At 45.1% G+C, this 22,225-nt stretch overlaps 1 protein-coding gene across 4 annotated transcripts in view; it reads left to right on the top strand.

Annotated features, from left to right (window-relative positions):
- Positions 1-59: 59 nt before the first annotated feature.
- Positions 60-22,225, top strand: part of CYSTM1 (cysteine rich transmembrane module containing 1) — a 42,620-nt gene continuing 20,454 nt past the window's right edge. The window contains exons 1-3 of one of the 4 annotated variants that reach the window (XR_003094397.1): positions 60-202; positions 3,523-3,613; positions 14,549-14,802. Coding sequence is in view for 1 of the 4 variants with exons in the window: in XM_014520855.2 (XP_014376341.1) it covers positions 924-993; positions 3,523-3,613; positions 14,549-14,802 (415 nt within the window). In the remaining 3 variants the exon portion in view is untranslated. Of the gene's footprint in view, positions 203-558; positions 994-3,522; positions 3,614-14,548; positions 14,803-22,225 lie in introns of those variants that run through there. The other 3 variants (XR_001358193.2, XR_001358195.2, XM_014520855.2) reach the window with 3 other exon arrangements.

Below are 22,225 nucleotides of genomic sequence, written 5' to 3'. Positions count from 1 at the left end.
ACCTACCCGGCGCCACCCCCCCCCCCCCCCGCACACGGAACCCTGCCCCCCGGCTCCGGCTCCTTTGTGACGCACGGCCCCGCCTCCGTCACCAGGGAGTCAGGTGACTCCTTCCCTCTGTTACGTCACTCCCCGCAGCAGCAGCAGTAGCAGCAGGCGCGGCAGGTGTGCAGAGAGCGAGCGGGAGCAGTGGGGCCGGCGAGTAGGTAGCGGCGAGGCGCGGGGGACCCGGGCGGAGCCGCCGGGGTGTGCTGGGCGGGCCGGGCCGGTTCGGTTCCGCTGGGGTCTGTTCTGCGGGCGCTCGGCGCTGCCGGGAGGTAGGCACGTTAGCAGCGGCCGCGCCGAGAGCTTCTTGCTCGCGCCCCCCGGAGAGTCCGACTGCTGCGGTGCTCGGGGCGGGAGGGGGCCTGCTCGCCTGCGCCCCCTGCAGGCTGCCGGTTCCCGCTGGGGGGCGCCTCCTTCCCCCGAGCGGCCGCGTCCCGGGGGCGGGCTGAGCGCTCGCTCCATCTGCCTTTCACATCGGAGCCCGGCGCAGCTCCCGGCGCTCCTGGGGTCGCTCTGCAACATAGGAAGAAGCCTGGAGAGGCGTTTGTGTGCCTGCTTGGAGCGGGCCGGGCAGGATGTGGGTGAAGGTGGCTCGGCTCTTACACTGAGTGTTATGGGTGCAGCCTGGATGAGGAATGGTGCCAATCTCTTCTCAAGACAAGGCCATGAAAGTGTCCATCTCTGTTCAGTGATGCTTCTGCTCCACCTTTATTTAAAGTTCATCTCTGTTCAGTAAACTGGTGTTGCCAGTCCCTTAAATGGCTGGAGAGAGCTCAGTGGCACTGCAAATACGCCACCTCCCACAAGCCACCATGTTGCCTGTGTTCCCTTCGGAAGGATACAGTACCTGGCTTCCATAGAATACGTTGGAAACCCCCATGAAACTGCAGCTTGTTGATTATGTGCCATTGCCTTTGGAAACCAGAGAGAGTTGGGGCAGGAGCTGTGGTAAATAATTTGATGATTTGTTGGCTTGTTGCCTGCTTCCATCAATAGTTCTGAATACGTTGTCAATTCAGGAATGATCCTTGCCTGATAAATCCTGTTTTTTAAACCTTGCTTAAACTGGCATAGGCTTATCCACAATAACTTAAATTATTAACTGGAAGTCATTACATTGAGCAAGGGATATTGGAAGTAGGCACGCAAACAAGACATTAGCTATTACTTAATTGTTTTACATATGCTTGGAAATGGGGGGGAGGTGTAGGAGTGGGCAGAAATAGATCTGTTTTCTAGGAAATGGGATAGCAGTAAGATGTATGAGTCAGTCAAACAGATTGTACCATGAGGATTTAGGTTTTGGCTTGGTGCCATGTTAATTTAGATGTGATGCTGGTAAACTGAGATCAGGTCTGTAAGACTTGGCCTTCCTACGTGATAGGATGAAATCGCTTCTGCTCAGGCTTTAGCATTAATTGGACGTACAGTTACAATTAACAATCTAAAATAAATTGAACAGTCATACTAAGAATTTGACTAATACAGGCAACCCCTGCTTAAGGCTGTTTCGCTTAGCGCTATTTCACAATAAGGCTCATTTCAAATTAATACCCGATTTGACTTAGCGCTCAGCAAGTTCCACTGTAATGCTCGCAGTCGCCATCTTGGGTCATTAAAAAGGCGTGCGGTTGCCATCTTGGGTTGCCAAATGCTTTCGGTTTCACTTAATGCTTGTTTCGCTTAACACTCAGTTTTTCAGGAACCAATTAAGAGTACTAAGCGGGGGTTGCCTGTATCTGTATTTTAGCTCATGCTGTAGTGTCATGTCTTAAAGATTAATTTAACATATTAGCAATGTACCTAACTACTTATGCATAAATTAATCTTGTACAACATCAGATTACAAAGATGACAAGCCACATTTGCTCTAGATTTTTGGCATCTTTTCCGTCCCAGGACTGAATGTAGGAATGAGCATGGCAAAGGCTTCTGTAGAATTTCTAGTGAAATAAACTGAAAGCTTTGCAAGTGTTATGCACTGGCATAAGAGCAGACTAATGTTGTCAATGCCATTTCTCACACTTTCCACACACTAAGGAGCAAGGCATAGGTAAAAGCCATGATCTAACTCCATTCCAATAGTCAGTCTGATTGGAAAGTCCTGATTTTGAGAAACATGAGGAATAAGACAGCGTGGGAAGAGGACAGACATTTCTTAAATAAATGTGATTATAGTTGAAAGAGCAGTGCCTAGGGCCATCGAGGAAGGTATTTGTATCCCATATAGCAATGTGAATATTTCTTCTCAGACTTAGGGCAGTATCTGGCAGTAGAATATACCAACCAGTCTTTAATGTTTAACTTGCTGATATGGACAATTACTGCTGTTATGTGACGGGTGTGGTGGGGCTAGCAGTTGCATAATAAGCAGTGAACACCTTGCGAATATTACTATTTAGTAATAGTGCAAGGCATTTTAGACTACTGACACAAACCTTTTTTTGTTTGTTTTGCATTTCTAAACACAGCCACCCATGCACCATTCTCCTGTCTGCTCTGGCCCTTGATGGTGAAGGTGGTGACCACCTTATTCCCACATAAGTCTTCCCCTCACCCACAGCTCCTACCTGCAGCCCCACTCCCTGTGCTGCCTGAGCTGCTGTCCCAGGTGGGCAGGGTGGACTCTTGCATGGACAGTGGTGCCAGGCGTGTTTGGCCCCAGAGCACACCGCTGCCTCAGCACCGGGGGGCCCTGCACAGCCAAGCTCCTGCGGCCACCAGGGACAAGCCACTTTTGCAAAGGCTCCCGGTGCCTGCTAGAGCAGAATGGCCCTCGCACAGCACCTTACCCCATCCACGTGCAGCCCAATGTCTCCATGGCAGCCCTGGTTCTCAGGCCTCTGCTGTGCACCTGGCACTGCCATGGCAGCAGCAGCAGGAGCCAGTAACGGTCCGTTTATTGCTGAGCACAGTGCCCCGTGACCATTCCCTGGTACCCCCTTTCCCATCCCACTGCTTGCCAGGACCTGTAGTCTGCTGCGGGTGCCAACCAGTGCTGGGGCACGAGGACCAGACTACGCTTACCAGAGTGCTCCAGGCACATGGCTATAATTATCAGCTGTAATGACCAAAAAAAGCCGATTAGCCAATAACGACATTTCTCCTTTTACAAGTGCTGATCCAATAGCCAACCAGTACATCAGTGCACCCCTAGAAACAACTTCTAAAACTTTAAAACATCTTGTGAAATGTAACTTTCCTCTGGTCAGTTCTTAACCCTTGACCTCCATGCTACCTCATGGAGTGGCCATGTGAAGGAATGAATTTTTTTTGTATACAGGCAACCTCTAACCAACAGTCAAACTATTTCACAGCTGGGGTTATATGGCTAGGGGATTTTTTAGTGTCATTCTTCCAAATCAGACTGAATTTGAAGGATCCTCGAGGCAAGAGCAAATGTCATGGGGGGGCATATAAATAATATCCCACATGTCTTGGCAGAAATGTTTTTTGATTAGTCTATATATGTTACAGGACATAGGCAAAGGGATCAGTTCCTGAGAATCCTAGAGCGCTACTGGTTGAGACACACATCTCCATCATCAACTTGTTCTGTCTCTTGTAGGTAAGTCCTCCAGACAATTCTGGTCATACTAGCAGCGTCCTTTAATTACCAAAGAAGCTCCTTCCCACACACTCCCCATCCCACCCCTCCCCAAAAGTTCCTTAAACTTAAAGCTATTGAAGTTCAACATGGCCAAAATAGCAGTCTAGTAGGGGACCATTTGCATGTCTGACATCCTGAAGGAAGAATAGAACTTGTCCAGCACTTCAGTAGTTTTTGTCTTCTGAGCTTTTTCCCAAATATGGGGAGTTTGACTTTTCAGAGTCAAGGAGATGGCCTCTTGAGGAGACCACAGACCCACTTGGTGTTCAAAGAAGGTCAGCACCTTCTCTTCTCTAATGGAAGCATTGATAGTGCTGACTAGTAACAGAATGCAGCTATTCCCCTTGTCATCTTCAATTAAAATATACATAGGGGACCTTAAGTATGTAGAAGAATTTCAACATCACAACCAAAATTGGCCAAAAACTCTGAGATTTTGCATCTGTTGTCATTGAAAATGCTCAAGACCAGCCTTGAGATGTCATAATCTAATTTGCAGAGGAAGTGCTGTCATCATCTGGATGAATTGCAAGTGGAGTAAAGGGCACCCTGAGAAAGTATGTGCCATCTGAGTTCAGGGGGTGTTCCTTAGCTTTGGAGTGCAAAGATGATATTTTGGCCTCACAGCCAGAAGCAGATCCAGGTTTTTGCAAAGGGGGAGCCAAAAGACTAGCACTGCAGGAGTGGCTGCACCCCCACTCCTACCCTCCTCCCTGCTCCCCCATCCCCTATGGCCTAGCTCTTGCAGTGATACAAAAACAATTCCATTAAGTAATTCAGGCCGGGGCAACCTTGCTAACATGAGATCTTGAATATGGCCAACTGCACAGAACTGTCCAACTGCCTGGACTAAGTCAAGGGAAAATATCAATTCCTGGATATTGTGGGCCACCCTATACAACCCTACTGCTTAGTCTTCCAAAGGTAGCATGTCAGTAATCCAACAGCAGGGCGGACTTTGGGTCAGGATTCCTTGGAAGATGATCACTGGGGCTTGTAGGTTTTTACACCAGCAGAGCCATACACTTAAGGCCATAGGAAGCTAATGCAAATAGACTTGTGTCTGTGATTGGTCAAGTAGTGGACCCTCAGGCAAGATGTTAGGGAGAGTAGGGGAGGGGATTTCCCACTACCCTCTCTCAACCCAGGGAAAGTTCTTTGCAAAGTTGGAGACTGCAGTACTTTTGCCTGTGGTTGCTTAAACTGAAGTGAAATAAAACCAGGTTAAGAATATTGCTCTCTGAGTCAAACGGTCTAGTGGTAAGGAAGGAGAGCTGCTAAAACAGGTTAGTGGAGAGGAAGGTCTATGTGTGATTAGATAATCCAAATTGGCTGCTGCTTTTATGTGGTATTCACATGTTGTTAGGGATGGACAGCTGATCTGAGCCAGGTCAAGTATGGCAGAAAGTTTTATTCCTGATTGGGCTTGAGGTGTGAAGGGCCTACTTGCCAACTGGCATGATCAGTCTTTGATCATGTCCAAAGACAAACTCCAAACAAAACTCAAGTGTGCAAGTAACACATTACCTCATACTAACATCTAATACGATAATCCTACTGGGAGTTGACCAAGAATTCTTTACACTTAAGTTAGGTTGTTCTTTGTGGAAAGTTTTTTGACAAAAAAAATGTTGACACTTATTTAGAAGTAGAAAAAACTCTGGCAGATGGAGTTCTTGAAAATTAAAGCTAGCAGAGTAGTGATCAGCAAACTAGAGGTGCTTTTTGCTTGCTCCGGAAAGGGTTAGATGAAGTACTGTCATTCTCTTGCACTAAGTTAGTAATGACATGGAGCAGGAATTGGGCAACCCTAAAAGGAAGGATTCACTACGAGTACAAATAAAGTAAGTATCTATCTGTAATGCAGCTCTGGCAGACTTCAGCACTGTGTATAGCTATAGAACTCTCAGTGCAGAGCATGGGAAGTACCTGCTAATTATGGAAAATATAGAAGCAGAGACTGTTTCTTTCTTACAGATACTGGGATTGTGTCTATCCAAAACATAATTTAAATTCCAGGCATGTTGCCAGTAGCTGGGATTTGTTGATGCTAAGTACATTTGCTATTAAAAGCTCTATATTGGAAAATTACTTCCTGGAGCTGCAGGAGCTGGAAAGGGAAAGTTACATTAGGGGTGTCCCAGTTACAGCTGATAGGATCTACATATCTCGACATGTCCTATTTCTTTATCTGCACACAGGCCAGTTGGGTCAATATGTTGTATTAGGTTACGTTCTGATTGCACCTCCTTGTTTGAGGTGTGGTGGCCGAGGCCAGCGCCACTAGATCCAAATTCCAGTGTAAACATCAGCAAGGATCTGGGTTTTCCGTTCGCTGGGGAAAAACACAAGAAACCACAGGTTTCCCCTTGTAGCCTGGCAGTGTTCCAGCCTGCAAGGACCTGCTTGGGCCTGGGGGGAGGGTGATTGGAGGCAGGGGCTGCTATGTGCATGTGTGTGTGCATGCGCACACATGTGCTGGCATACAGCCAAGCATGGTGATGGGAGCAGCCCCAGCAGCTGGATATAGGTGAGGTGGGGAGGGGGTTAGAGGGCCAGGGCTTGGGGACTCTGGTGGGGTCCATGGTAGGGAAGGGGAGGGCATGTGTGTGTGGCAAGGATGTGTGGAGGGGGGGAGCCTGCCAGTACTGGTGGAAGGAGTCTGGGCACAGGCTGTGGTGGGGCAGGGGATCTGAGGCCAGTGGGGGAAGGTGGGGAGGGATCCTTCAAGGGCAATGGCACCATGGCCCGTGCTCTGAGGGGCAGGGGTAGAGATGGGGTGGCCGGGACATTCTGCCTGAGGCGGGGGGGCTCGTGGCCAGGCTGCCTGGCTTGGCATGGGAGCTCCAGCCCAGGGCAGGTGCCACAGGCATCCCCTCCTCCTCCTTCCAGCCTGTACCGGGGCCCATTTAGCTCCACAACTGCCCACAGGAGCCATAGCTGCTGCGCTTCAGCCCAGGCAGGGTGGAGAGCACCTGGAGCCCCTTACCCCACTCCTGCTGCCCGCAGCATGGCCTGGGCCAGAGCTGCGCTCTGCTTAATGCTGTTGCTGTGGCGTGCGCCACTGATTCTCTCCGCCATGCCCCAGCCGAAGGCACAGGGCAGTGTGTGGTGCCCCAGCTGCTGTCTGTAGTTCATGCTGGAGCCTGTCCCTCCTGTGTCCACACAGACCACCATCCTATGTGTCCACTTTGGTGGGGGGGGACGGGCGCAGCTGGGGTCCCCTGCCAACAGGGCTGGGGAGGGGAGAGGGCTGCAGGGCAGGAGTGAGGGGCACCAGCAGGACCAGGGGACTGTGCATTGGGAGTGAGGGGCACCAACTGAAGTGGTAGAGGACTGCGGGTTGGGAGTGAGAGGCTTTGGCAGAGAAAACCAGGATCCCTGGACATCTGTCTCCCAGCCATCTACTAACACAGTTCTGTGCTGAAGAAAAGTCTGGGTATTCCTAAGTTAATGTTTTGTACTGATACATGGTACGTTTAAACCCATTATCTCCCACTCCCATGGGACTGACTCTTGATGTTTCTTATTACCACCCTCTTAGCAAATCAAGCTTTTGTTGTTTCACAAGTGAACTCCCCCTTGTCAACTTAGATCTGACACTTTCCCACTGAACAGGAGTGGTCGTTTTGACTTGCCAGTCCTTCCTGTTATTCTTTTGCTTGTCATCTTTAGACAGCCAGGTTAGCAGTTGTGAGCATCCTCCACATTAAAAAAAAAATGCATATAGCTCTCTCATGCTCATATTCTCTAATGCTTTTTCCACGGCTGAGATAACAGAAACAGTCTAGTCTTGCTGCCTACGTGTGAAGGCAAACTTTTACTGATTCCTAGTGTCTTAAAGGCCAGAAATATGCTGATTTCAAAGAGAAGCTTGTGAAAGGCCAGCTTTGTAAGTGCATTCCTGGGGGAGGCTGTGTTGTGAAAAATGCAGTACTGCTCGGCAGGCATCTCTGGCAGGTTGTGCAGGCTGTTTTCACTGCATGTTCTTTGCAAATCCTTTTAAGATGGCAAGATGTGAGAGTCTGTTTTCCCCACTTCCTCATAACTTTTCCCTTACTCTCTTGCTTTTCTTTCCTCCGTGCTTGCTCTTCACTTTGCTTGTTTTCCATCATATGACCATTTTGCCAAGTTTATCTTCTCAGGCCAAAACTGCAAGTGTACAATCCTAGTACAGTTGTACAATTCTTTCTGGTATAATCTTGGCATGTAGGAGTTCGGCATCTGTGTCCCACTGCTTTCAGTAGCACTGTTAATGCTGTTGGCAAACTGACAGTAGAAAGCATACATGGGAGTTACTACAGAAAGTATAAGGTGCCTGATCTTGTCTTCTATGGAGCTTCAGCTACGAGGAGACACTGCTGAATGAGCCATTTCCAATGTGTCTAGGATCAAACTGTTTACAAATAGTGTCCTAGCCAGTGTTGAAATGAATTGGCTAGATCAGTCTATCTGCACTAGGTACTTGTAATGGGCCACATTGCTGTATGATCAGAATGCCTTTAAACACTGTTCCCCAGTTTGGCCTGAAAGCTGGTTTGACAGGATGTTGGAATGAAAGAACATACCTGTTTATCAGAGTGTCTGAACTCTGTACTGCAGTGCAGTTTTCCTGACCCCGGAGAAGCAGTTGTGTAGATTTCGTAGCTTTGGTCAGCTTAGGAGGTTTTTAAAGAATGTTTCAAGCTTTTCTACCAATAAAAGTAGCTGGCGTCCAAGGAAGGGATCCAATGCTTGTTTAGTGAAGCAAGACTGCAGAGAAGGCTAGGGGTGGGGAAACAACATATTAAATATGTTGTGTTCCACTGAATTAAATGTCTGAATGTATCATCTCTCATGGGAGAGGGTGTAAGACTGTTTTTACAGGGTGCATCTACACTTACAATTAATGTGATGCAATAAACTCCAGAGCAGTTTGAACTGGAGGAAATTGCTCCAGGGTGCAGTGTCTGTGTGCGCACGGGACAGCAGCAATTTGAGCTGGAGTGGAGCAGGCCCCCAGCTGGCTGGGTTGACAGGGCACAACTTGCTTCCCCAGTCAGCATCTACCTGTGCATTTCAGTGCAGTTAATTACTCTGCTAACAGTACTGTCTTACAGCAGAGTTAATTAATTTACTGTGCCCTAATGCCAGTGCATGTGTAGACTGTGACACTTATTGTGGAGCTAATTAGTTTACTTTGCAGTAAAGTGCACATGTAGATGCACCCACAGAGACTTCCATCAAGTTCATGAGTAACTATTCTGCTACTTGCAGCAGACTCCACATTTGAAAACACAACAATCTAGATGAACTTTTATTTTTTGTAAAGGGTTTTTTTTGGCTGGAGAGAAGCTTGGATACCACGGGGAGTTTGGTACTGGCTTCTGTATTCAGAGAAGATGGGTCAAGAGGAGGTTTCTTCTTTTCCTCTCTTGTCTGAATCCTGTGTGGGTTTTTGGTTGGTTGTTATTGTTTGGTTCATCTCCTTCTCCATGTAGGGATGGCGGGACTTGTGTCCATAAGGTTCATATAGGACTATCTTTGATTTTTGGACATTTGACAATGTATAACATGTGGAAAGTGACTTCTTTCACAAAGAAGAGCATTATATAACAATAGAATCTTTGATCACTTGGCCATACATATTAAGGACATGGATGGAAAAAATCACATTTACTTAACCAAGTTTCCTTAATTGTATTACAAGACTTCCTAAACTATTTAAAATAGAAAATCTTAAAATTTAATTTACTTTTTCCAGTTTGTTCTGTGTGAATGATACACTTCCCTTACTGCAGATGAAGAAAGTAGACCAATAATCAGTTTGTTTGCAATGCTTTCTTTTCCTTTTTTCTCATGCATTAGCACTGCATAAGATTTTAAATTATAAGTTTTTTTTTCTTTATAAGTAGATTCTCCAAAATTTTTACAATTTTTTTTTTCACCGATCTATATCTGAGACCTAAAATGTATCCCTTTAAATTCTAATAAGAAAGCATGTTTGTTTTTTAAGAATTGTTAAGCCAGGACTATTAGTGCTTTATTGATTTAAGGCAGAGGTGTTAGTAATGGCCTGCCAGCTGTATCCAACCCACAGAGCCCTATCATCTGACCCCTGGTGCTGCCTGTGGGTCTCTGAATTTATCTGCAGACATCCTGTGGGGTGTACTGGATGGCCCTGTACACACCCGCCAGCTCGTGTCACAGCATGGCTACTCTGGGGCTGTTCTGCATGCGTCATCTGCTCTGGGACACGCGCTATATCCACAATGTGTCTGTGGCGCAGATCCAGTCTGTGGACCAGCCCCATGCCACGCATCAGGCCTGGATGAGTTTGATACCCCTGAGTTAAGGAAAAACGTTTTAGGAGTAGAAGGAAAAACAAAGGCAGAAGAAAAACTCTTGGTTTTCTTTTGGTTTAGTGAATTATTAAAAAAAAAAAAAAAAAGAAAATCAAATCGGGGAAACACTGATGACATGATTCATATGAAGTAAGAGCATGTAGCTACTCTAAATGTATAATCTTGTTAGTCCAGGCTGTAGCTGAACTGAAATTACTAGTTAGGATGTATTGACAGTATATTGTCCCTACCCTGGGAAATCAGGACTTGACATCCCTGTTGATTTAGGGGCTCACAGGAACGCAGGTTTTGAGCAGGACCCATTTGTTAAAGGGTACCTGCATAGTTGATGACATCCCCAGTTCTGCAAATACTTATACAGGTCTGCAAATAGGACGTGTGTGTGTGTGTGTGTGTGTGTGTGTGCTTAGACGAGTTTTGCAAACACACACAAGTACCACATTCTGTCAGACATGTGAGGAAAAGGGCATAAAATGAGTCAGAGAGGGACTTGTAAGGGAAGTGGGACACAAAACCCTCCTGTTTTCAGTGTCAAAAAATAAGGCTGCTTTACAGAACTACATTTATCAGACTGTCCTGCATTCACTGATGCATATTCCTGTGCTACTGATGCTTACTATAGGGCCTGGAGTTGGGAAATGCGGGTGGAGTGGGGGCAGCAAAGTGAGGAATTCTCTGGTCCATTCTGGTGGCCCCAGCCCTTAGTGCCTGGGGCTCATGCCCTGCTTGCCCACTCATCCTTATGCTGCTGCATCTCCTGCCACTGCTCAGTCCATGAAGCTGGCATCCATCATGTGTTAGATTTTTCAGACAACATCTTTGTGCTTTCTCCCATGCTGCCCCATTATAAACATGCTCAAAGCTACTCATTATCCCCTTTAAACTCTCCTTTGCTGTTATACCTAGAAAAAATAGATCAAATATGGCTGATGTCATATGACTGCTCCCTGTCCTGCCACTTCCTTCTTTGTGCTCCTGTCTCAATTCATCCATCTCTTGTCTTTTCACTTAAATTATAAGCTTTTTTGGGAGCAGGGACTATCTCTATTCTGTCTGTGCAGCAGCTAGCCTAGGGGGGCACTAGTTTACTGCTAGGCCTCCTGAGAGCTCTAAAACATAACTGGAACTCCCTGTGTGCATACATAATTGTGTACACATCCTATTAACATTGGATTCCTCCTGGGCAGAGGTGGGCTGATATGCACCTGCCAGATCAGGATCTAAGTTAGTAGGACTGTGCGAAATTTCACCGGCTGTTTCGTTTCAACAGTTTCAACTCATTTCGAGCTTGAAACAGCAAAATCAAAATGAAACGAAGGGCTTTGAAACAGCCTGGAAAAAAAACTAGGGCTGTCGTAATGCTTTGAGTTTTGAAGCAGCCTGGCTGAGTTCCCCTCCCCGGCGCTAGGACTGGGCTGGGGAAGGGAACTGAGCCCCTCTCCAGCACTGCGATCCATTGGGCAGGGGAAGGCAACTCAGCCCAGCTGACCTGACTTCCCCTCCCCAGCCCGATGGATCACAGTGCTAGGGAGGGGAACTGAGTGATGGGGATATGTTCCCTTCCCCAGCCCAATCGAGCTGAGCCCCATTGCACAGTCCCCGCAGCCCTCCCGGGGTGGGCCCTGATCTGCCTGCCAGATGAGAGAGGCTGTTTCGAGCTTCCCCGTTATAGCCTATGGGCAAAATGTGAAACAGCGTCACTGTTTTGACGAAATGGAACAGTGGTTTCGAATCAAAGCAAAATTCTAAATGAAACGCTGTTTCATTGAAACGCAAGTCGAAACAGAGCAGTGCCGTTTTGCACAGCCCTGTAAGTTAGTAACTTGTGTGGGTCTCTTCCCTGAATTTTCCATAGCTGTTACTTTGACAGTAGATAAATCATAGCAAAGTAGTACTGTTGATAAATCAAGTTGCTGTTTGCTGTTGGCCATTTCTTGGTTCATTTGGGGCAGGTGTTTTTTTGAAGTCTGTCTACCCTAATGACTGATTTAAAAAAAAAAGCATGGGGGGTGGAGAGACAGGGGTTTGTATTCGCCTTATTAGCTGGGCAGCTTAAGCTCAGTTCACCTGGCAATAGGAAATTGCTATGTGCAGATGGATAAAGAAAACAACAACATCATTATTTCAACAGAGGCATTTGATGAGTCTGACTGTCTCTGGCCTCTGTGGCAAAGGGAGTCTTGGAATAGGATCTCAAGTGGCAGAATGAACTACAGAAATTCAGCCTTGGATTTCCCCAATACTGTCAGCCCACTGCGATTTAAAGACTTTCCAGTAATGGGGGAGATTCAGCCTATTACCTTCAGGGGGTATATTGCTGGGATGGCTCTGTAATCATCCTGGCTTTTATGGCCTCTGCAAAAATTATGGCTCTGCTTTGTATTCCTTGATTTCCACATGCATGCTGATAGAAATCGGCATGACGTTGACTTCTACCCAGGCGAGAGCAACCAGTAAATAAGCAGAGGACCTAGAGATCAGGCCTTGGGGAATGATGCGTAGGTTCTGATGAAATGCAGTTGAAGTGAACAACATGACTTGTTTATGGCTTCTAAGTCAGAGCTTGCAGCAGTTAAACAGGCCTGAAACCTGATTCCAAAAAGAAAACATTTGTAGCCTTTCCTCCTGAATGCTGTTTAAAGCAGAAACTGGCTCCACTGGCTGGTTTGTCTGATCACTCTAGCTGCTGCTTGGTTGCTTCTGCTGAATATTACCTGCCTTTTTAAATGTGATCTGTAATCTTCATTGTTAATTTGCTGTGTGACCCTAGAAAAATAAAGGCACAAAAAGGTAAATGATTTGCCTGTCTGTAAAACAGGAATGAAGTTTATCTTCCTTTGGCCACAGCTCTAGGGGGGAAAATGTCATATGCTGTTTGTTCTGTATTTTACAGATGGCTAGAAAGGATGTTTAGTTTTGATTAGTATGGGTTATTCATGATGGGCTATAGTCCAGAAGTTAGGACTCAAGAGTCAGACTCAGATTAGTTATTTTCCTGGTTCTGCCATTTACCTGAAATGTAACTTTGGGTGAGTCTCTTTGCTTCTCAAACTTAGTCCAGTAGGAAGTAAGAAGTATTGGGCTGTGACATACAGGAAGTCAGACTTAATCTTTAACAGTTTCTTCTACCTAAACCTCAATAAAGCTGCAAATTTTAGTGCAGAAAACTGGGCATCCCAGTTTGGCTGTTTTTTCCCTCCACCCTGCCCTCTTTTTTCCCCTTTTGCCTGTCTGGGGTTCTTGGAGGAGGAGAATCCTGCAGATTTATGATCAGTTAATAGTCCAGTCATGCCTCTACTGCCTTGTTGGTGCCAGCACGAGAAATTTGCAGTTGCTGTGAATCATCCAATTCTAGAGTATTAGTATGAGCCAGCAGAGTTTGAGAAGGGGTAGACAACACAGACAGAGAAGGGAAGCAGAACTCTCCTGATCTGTAGAGAGACAGTAGCATCACTGTAGAAAATTGGAATGGCTTTTTAACCTACATTACTGTGAAATTTAGTAACATTTCTGATTAACAAAATTTTCAAAAATCTTTTAAACTTTACATCCCTTCTCCTATTGTCCTTGTACATATTGCATTGAAAGATGATGGATTAATTTGTTCCTTATTTCACACCCATTACTGCAATGCGTTTTAAATAAAAATAGTGCTGTAAACCTTTCACTAGTGATAGCCCCATTTTGGAAAAAAAAGTTTGTCATGTTATTTGTAGGCTTATTAAAATTACAAAGCTGTGGTTCCAATAATTAGACACAGTTTATGAACTTTCGGTCTCCTTACTGACGTTTTGGAGTAATTCCTGAAATCTGTGATCGTTTGTGGCTGTTAATGCTCCAGCTTTGTCACTTTTGAAGTGAGTGCAGTATCCTGACTAAATCCGAACTTAACAAATTACTCGTATGCTGCATTCCTCTCTCGTTCTGATTTTAATATAGGTATTTACATTAGCTTAGAAGTGAAAGGAACATTTTGTTGTGTGCTGTCCCAGACTTGGCTGTATTGCACTAAGATCAAATTACTTCTCTCTCCCCTCACTCCATTAAATTAATTCACTGTCCCATACTTGTTGCAAATAATTTATAAGTGATGTGAAGTACTTGAGCTTCTTTTCTTTTCAAGCTTTTGAAGAAAGGCAAAATAATTGTTTTTAAGTAATCACACCAAATCTCTTTAACTTTGTGGAAGTTTCAGGAATCTTCTTTGCAATTACTATACAAGCTGACTTTGTAGCTAAAGCATAGTAGTGCTTACGAATTAACCCTACCCAATAACATGGGAACCAGAGGCATGGAAAATTAAAAGACAAGATGAGTCTCACTAGAGCCGGTTCAGACTCAAGATTTTATCTGCCTGACAGGACACTTGTCAGGTCTATGTATTTAATGCCTTTAAATAATGACATAGTCTCTGGAAGGGAGCAGAGGAAAAACAAAGCTTTATCATTATTTGAATTAGAATTTGTGTGCCTTGCTTATAAGAAACTCAGCAGGCTAAAGCAAAATCATATCTTTCTTTTTCCTTTCCCCCTACCCTCTCTCCCTTTAGGAAAGATTTTGCATCTCACATGAATTACGAAAATCCTCCACCTTATTCTGGCCCAGGCCCAAATGCTCCATACCCACCATATACACAACAGCCAGGTGGACCTCCAGGCCCCAATCCATACCCAGGCTATCCACCAGGGCCTACTGGACCGTATCCACCAGGTCAACCAGGTTATCAAGGGTATCCACAGTATGGATGGCAGAATGCACCACCACCTCCTGGACCAGTCTATGCTGATGGACCTAAAAACACAGGTATGCTAAGCAGCATGTGAAATGTTACCCTAATGGCATTGTGCTGGTGTGCATTTTCTCTGTTGTGCCTTGTCTGCTTTGACCTAAAAGACTTCAGCCTGAATGATAGGATTGCTACTTTCTGGGCTTCAAGAAGTGTCCCTGTTGAGGGGACTGGGTGGAAGATGTTGTTTCTTGTTTTGATTCCTGTGATATTTTTTCAGGTACTGCTTCATTTTGTCTTTGTAATCTCTGTTAATTGCTTGTTCTCCATCCATCTTTCACAACTGTTTTTTGCCCTCATTCTGCCCTGTTTTTCTGCAGTTAGTAACTGTCCAGCCCTAGGCTGAGAGACTTGATACCACTTCAGTGATTAAGATGCACAGTTTTATAGGAACGAATGGGAATTCTAGATCTAAACCTGGAAAAAAACGAGTGTCTGTGTCCTGTATAGGCATCCAGAACACTCTCTAGGTCTCTGGTTCCCTCCTCCCCCGCCCCCTCAGGCAGCTGCCAAGATCAGGTTCTGCAAAAATACAGAGGCTGCTTACAGATGTTAAAAAAAACAACAAACCAAAAAAACATAAAACCAAAACCAAAAAAACCCACTTTATTTTAAATTCGGTGTATTCCTGCGCCAAACATATGCCCAGAAGAGGCATCGCATTAGTTGAGACCCGGTTTGCCCAGCGTCAGTATAGATCAGGTGCTTTAGTGGGGTTTTTCTGACACTTTTTTCTCTAAAAACTGATTGAATCAGCTTTTAGATAAAAGTGCAAAAAAACCCTGCTGAAGCATCCAGTCTATACAGACACTGCAGAGCCAGGTCGAACTAATGCACTGCTCCTTCCTGTAAAGCATGCATTTGTTTTTTAACATCTGCAAACTGCCTATATGACCTGAAGTTAAGAGTTGCATTTGGAAATGCAACAACTTCTTGCTGTTGGAGGGTCTTTCTTTAGATCAGTAATATTAACCCACAAAGCCTTTCCCACCCCCTTCCTCCTCCTGTCCTCCTGCATGGTGGATCCACTGCATGCCACTCAAGTTCCACCTGCTCCAAGACCTGCACCATATGTGGTTCTGTGGGTGCCATGTGTAGCATGGGTCCTGGATTGACTGGAGTGAGCACTGTGTGGCACAGATGCCAGAGCAGCTGGAACAAGAGCAACATGTAGCACAGTTTGGCTGGAGCGGGTGCTGCGTGCACCATGGGTCCTGGATTGGATGGAGTGAGCAGTGTGTGCAGTACACAGCAACTTCCCTGGCTGAACTGCACTGCATGCAGCCTCTGTTCCAGAACCCATGCTGCATGCAGCACCCCCTAGCTAGAGCTGGGTGTGGCAGGGGTCTCCAGCCACAGGCTGCCTGGGGGTGGGAGAAAGATCCACATGTAGCACCCATTCCCACTACTTTGGAATCTGCAACATGAGTGTGTCCTGGGCCCTGGCCATGAGGCTGGGCCAGCACATGCAGGTCAATTTAGACCCAGAGCCAGCACCAGAAGCCAGATGATGGGGCTGCTTTGGCTGGAACTGGCCCGTGGGTCATATCATTGACACCCCTGCTTTAGATGTTCTGTTTTTTCCCATGTGTACTTAGTGGAGTCGGGCAAAATGGTGTCCAGCCACCTCCTGCTCTTCATTTGAGAAGGGGTGGGCTGAATGGCTGTCCTGAGAACTTCTTTCATTTAATTCTAGCATGGAACAGAGCTGGAGACTATCAGAATAACCCTCAGGTGAGGGAGCTTGTACCTATGAGCACTTTTACAGGTTATCTGACACGTTCTAATCGGAACCAAACTTTAGTTAAACTGTCCCACCGCCATTTTGAAACATGGGGTGCTGAATACATGAGATGCTGTTGGTGTTTTAATTAGAATGCCCCCACCCCGGAGCATGTATATAGGTGCCATATGTTTATAGGTTGCTTTGGCTGCAGTAAGGTGAGAGAGAAGGCTGATCCAAAACTACTGGAAATCAGTGGTATCTTTTAATTTATTTTAATGGATTTTGGATCAGACCTTTGGAGTCCAGGCCAGGAGCTGAAGACAGGTTTACCTGGATCCAGAAGTGAAGGCAGGAGAGTGCAGTAGGGTTTGCTTTGATGGAGGAACAGAGTGTGTGAAGAGTGTACAAGACCATGGGAGTTAGGAGAAAGTGGTTGTGGCAGGGAAATGAGAACACAGTACAGCAGGGAAGCTAAGTCTCTGTAGAAATGGTGTGGGGAAGAAGGAAGAGGTGACGGACACCTGGAAATTTAAGGCAGAAGTAGAATGTATAACTGGAGGTAATACAGAACTGAATGAAAGAAAGGGAACGAGAAAAACATGAGCAAGAGTGTCATGTATGTGACTTTAGTAAAAAACCTAAGTAATCATGGTGGCATTTAACTTTCTAGTCAGTGCTCTAGGAAAACACAAGTAGATGTTTATGTCTGTTCTGGAGGAAGACAGGTTCACCTTGCCCTTCTCTGCTCCTTGGGAGTCTGAAAATGCCTCCCATCCACTCCTTCATCCTTTCCCCATTTGGAGAATGTATGCTTTTGGGAAGCGAAAACTCATAGTGTTCCTACGTGAAGGACAGGCTGATATAAGCAAAACCACTAAGTTAGGAGGATCAGCCAGTCCCTGCCAGAACCTAAATCCAAACATATTCCTCCTTTTTCTTGGGAGTAAAATCCTACAAACCTTCTAATTCCTTGAGGGCTATGGGGTACTATATCTGGGGCCCTAAAGTGGAATTTCAAACAAGGCAACTAAATACTAGCCAGCTGTTCAGGTCAGCAACTTGGTTTAGACCTGTGTCTCTAGAGCGGGTTGAATGCAGCTCCTGCTGTTATCTGCTTGGCGTATAAGATTCAGCTTCTGAGTTGTCGTGGGGCTTTCTAGCTTATAGGACTCTGGGTGGCTTTGTTCAGGAGCGTTAATCAGTGCTAGCTCTTATTGGCATTTTGTGTTTAGATTTATCAATTTTACCTAGTTCCAAACTCGCTTTCAGTAAAGCCATTCACTCCTTTTTGTATTGGGAGTCTTGCTATGCTGTGTGTTTTGTTGGCATGCCCAAGGAGACAAAAGCTGATGAGAAAGGTGGGACCTTACCCACAGCCCTTCTCTTCCCTTTCACATGCTGGCATAAGGAAGATGACGAGAGGGGTATGTGGGGTGAGGAGAAGGAAAGAAAGGGATTCTCTTTTGGCTTAGTAATATCCCACTGAACCTTTCTTCTGTGCTCCCACTGCCCCCGTATCAAGCTGGACTTTCCCAATGCTGGAGTCGGTATACTTTCAAGAGAGCCCTCCCTGAAATCACTTAGCTGTGTGTGGAATAAAGTGCTTGAGAAACCCATCTTCTGGAAAAAGCAGAGCTGACTCTTAAGTAAGTAGAGGCCAATCCAATGGTAGTGCTGTAAGAATGCAGGCCGGAGCTCCTTAAACAATGGCTAATTGAAACTTGTCTTGGTTGGAGCTTGGCACCAACTGGGAAAATCTTTTGGAGGTTCAACTGTAGCTTCAGGAAACACGTGTGTTTCTGTTTTAAATTACAGACTAAATGAGCAGGTTGAAGATGTTCAGCCCTCTTATACAGGACTTAAAGGGATCTCCTGGGTCAGGTCCAGTCTTCTGCTGTGGCAGGTATCATGTTACGAAGTTACCCATTGACTAGAGTGGGAAGATCAGACTGAAAACAACTGTTTTGGCTCCCAGGTTTCCCAGCCTTAAGACCACAGCCTGGCAAAAGGGTGAAATGTTATGCTTCTGCAATGATAGGTCAGGGTAAGAGGCTCCCTTGTGAGACAACTTCTCTGAAGCAAACAATGGAAAACATGGCAAGTCAGTAGGAATTAATGCTTGATGATCCAAATGAAACCAGGAGCCTCAATTAAACCAAAAGATAGTTTGTATATCTGAATCCTGTTAGAATTGGCATTCTGCACATCTGGACAGCATTTAGCACAGTTTGGGTTCAATTGTAATTTGACTAATTTCAGACCTATTCATAGAATCATAGAAAATTAATGTTGGAAGGCACCTCAGGGGGTCATCTAGTCTAACCCCCTGCTCAAAAGAGGACCAGCCCCAAATAGATCATTTTGTACAGCTTTTGAGCTATATGTAAGTACATAGAGTTTCTGAAAATTAAATTCTAGATGCTAAAGCCAGCTAAATGCAATAGAAATGCATGTGCTACAGGTCCCAGATATCAAAACAAAATCCGATGCTTATGCCCAGGACATCAGTGACCTGTCTCCGAAAGGGTTGTTGTGGGGATTCCTTTGTAGATCTGTTTAGTCATTCCTAGTTGGTTTGGTTTTTTGGTGGGGGGGTGGGGAGGGGGAGAGGAAAGAAGCGTTTCAGCAGTGCAAGCTGGAACCTGACCCAGTTTTATCTCAGTATTTTAAGTAGCACAGTTCCTGTGTGGCTTGATGGATGAATTTTTGTTTTCCCTCATTAGTGAGGCTTACAGTTTCTTGCTATAGTAAATGGCCAGTAATGTAGTTGCTCATTTACTGTTCAAGCCAAATGGGAGTAAAATGTTATTTCAAAAGGAGAGCTTCCACACAGGTAGTTAAGTAGGAAAAATTATTCTGCTGTGAATTCATAGTCTAATCTAACTTTCTGTAGACAAGCCTTAAATAGAGATTTTGCTATAATATAGATTGACTGGCAGGCTACAATGCATGGATATTACTAATTCTGTTTTACTGTATATTGTAATGCGCCCTGGTACACTACACAAAGTGGATTCCAACTATATAACATTTTTGCCAAATAGCTGAAGTGACTACCCACCTGGTATATTCTGCAAGAATCCTTATATCCCCCATGTTAGGATGGCTCTCTGTATCAATCACTACATATGATAATCTGCTTTTCAACAAAAAAAAAAAAGGCCTTCCAGAACTTGGCAGGAAAGCAACCTTTAAAGCTGGCAGCATTTTACTAATCAAATTCAGTTCAAAGTTGCACAACCTGCCTACAGGGTAATAAATAATAATAGAATTAGCTTGGCCAGATGGCCCTTCAAAAGCAGCTTGGAAGATTTGATTGTAGCATTAATGGACACGTCTTTCCATGAACTCCTTGGGGCCCTAAGGATGGTGAACAATGCATTGATCATACTAATCCCACCCACACTGTTAAATGCTCAGTGAAATGATCTGAGATGCAACTGCCTCTGCACAGCTGAAATTAAAGGATTCCTCAGACTAAACACCACCCACAGCATCAGATGTCAGTACTCACTTGCATGTAAAAAGGAAAGCAAAAAGAGGAAAACAAAAAAAACAGGTATGATAGCTGTGCCCTGATCAATAAATCATGTTTCTTGTAGACCGTACACTTCTCAGACTTTCGCATCTGATTTTATTAGTCTCACATTATGATAAAGACATGCAGAAATTTCAGTTGAAAAGCAGAGAGTTGTCTCAGCATTAAAATTAAAATTACTTTTGTTTACTGGAAGCAGTTGGAAGGATGGGGATGAAATATAGAACAGAGGATACCTGTGGAAGTGTAAGACTTGTTTTGAAAGCATCTTAGGCAAGTGCCCTAATCACCTTTGTCTCCTGGTAGCTAGTTTCAATCCTGCCTTCAGCAGTGGTGTGTAGTACTTGCCTAAAAATAAATCTCTTCCCAACCCCTAAACACCCACAATGTTGTTGTAACAACTGTTGCTCATTAGAAGAAAGCATTTTTCTAGATCTCATAACTGATCAGTTCATACCCTGGTGTTACTTGAACTAAGGTTCTAGTTCAATGTGGTGGCCTGTTAACTTTCTATGTCTGTATCTTGTCCCCCTTCTAAAGCTCACTAATCTGTCTTCAGTGATTTCTCCCCTGTGGTAGTAAATTATAGATTCTGTAGGTTTCATTTTGGACACCAAAGGAAACTGGGCTACTAGCTATTCTAACGCCATGGAACATTTTGGATCATTAAAAATAGAAAAATCTGACCTTGACCTTAATGAAGTGGGGCTGTTAAATGCAGTACTAAATTTAGTGAGTCTGCATGGTGCAGAGGACACACAATGTGTGGCATGGCTTCTTTAATTTACTGTCCTGTGACTGACTCAGAAGGAAGATATTCTTGAAACCTATCTTATTTCCCTCCCTCTCTCCCCCTCTAATGTGTCAACTGGAGTAAGGAAAGCCAATATATCCACTGATTAGTCAGCAGGTACTTTGTCACTGCTATAAATTAAGTTGAAATGAAAAGATATTATTGGCTTGCTATAAAGTAAGCAACTTCAGCCAAAGTGCCATACAGATTTTGAAAGAACCAGCTTATGTTAGCAATCTGTTCAGCTTCAGTACCTTGCATCTATTGCTTCAGAGCAGCATAATGGATCCACACTATTGCTTGCCGCACTAAAATAACTAGTTTCCATCACCAGCTGATATTTCAGAGGAAGGCAAATAAAGCTTTCACAATGCACTTGGCCAGGTGTGCAGTGCTGTATATACAGTGTGTAGGATTCTTTACATCTGCCCTAAAGCATGAGATCCGATTACCATTTTTGTAGCCAGCTTCACTATCAAGTCAACATAGCCAAAAAATAATCCTGTTTTACCTTTGAGTGTTTTGCCCACTGCAGGAGAGAAAGAAGTATTGAACTGGGCAGCCTGATGTTAAAATAGATGTACAAATGGCAATATTGAGATTCATACTCAATATACTGTATTTACTTGAATCCAAGATGACTATAAAATTTAGGATGCCCCTGCCACAATTAGAATCTATACATGGGAAAAATTATAAATTTTGTAGTAATTTTTCCATGCATATAATCTAATTAATTATTGGGGAGGTTGTCTAAAATTCACCTCCACTGCTGTGGTGGGAGAAGCAGTGCCAGGGAGCAAGGGGCCCCTTGCTCCCCTGCCCCTCATTCTCCTGTGCCTGTCCCCCCACCATGTCACCCTCTACCACAGGGATGGGGAACCTACGACTCGTGGGCCTGCAGTATAATTTCGTCTGGCCAATGGCAAGTAGGGTATTCTAATATTATAAAAGCCTAAGTCTGTCTAACGCTTTATTTGCGCTCTGATTGGCTAATGGAAACAGCCCATCGGAGTGCTCCAAGTGTGGGGGAGCGCCGCCATGATTCCAAAGCTGTGCTGAGGACTGGACGGAGCGCTGCTGGCCTCGGCTCCCCAGCCTGCTCCCTGCAAGAGGCTGAACAGCGGCAGCATGGGGTGTTAGGTGGCAGCACTCCATCCCAGCCCCCTCCCCACACAACCCAGTCATTCTTAGTGGGTAATTGGCTAGTAACTTCATAAGCCTGGCACTGAAAAATCCGGACTGCTCAAAAATCCGGCACTTTTTTTAAAAGTGTACATATTTTTAAAATACATTGGGGAGTAGCATGGCTGGTCCCCGAGCAACCGGCCTATGCAGAGCTGTGGTACGGGTAGCGGGGGTAGCCGCCACATTCAAGCTTCC

The sequence above is a fragment of the Alligator sinensis genome, unplaced genomic scaffold, assembly GCF_000455745.1.
Source record: "Alligator sinensis unplaced genomic scaffold, ASM45574v1 scaffold156_1, whole genome shotgun sequence".
NCBI classification, from domain to species: domain Eukaryota; kingdom Metazoa; phylum Chordata; order Crocodylia; family Alligatoridae; genus Alligator; species Alligator sinensis.
This window is presented reverse-complemented; position numbering and strand designations above follow the sequence as displayed.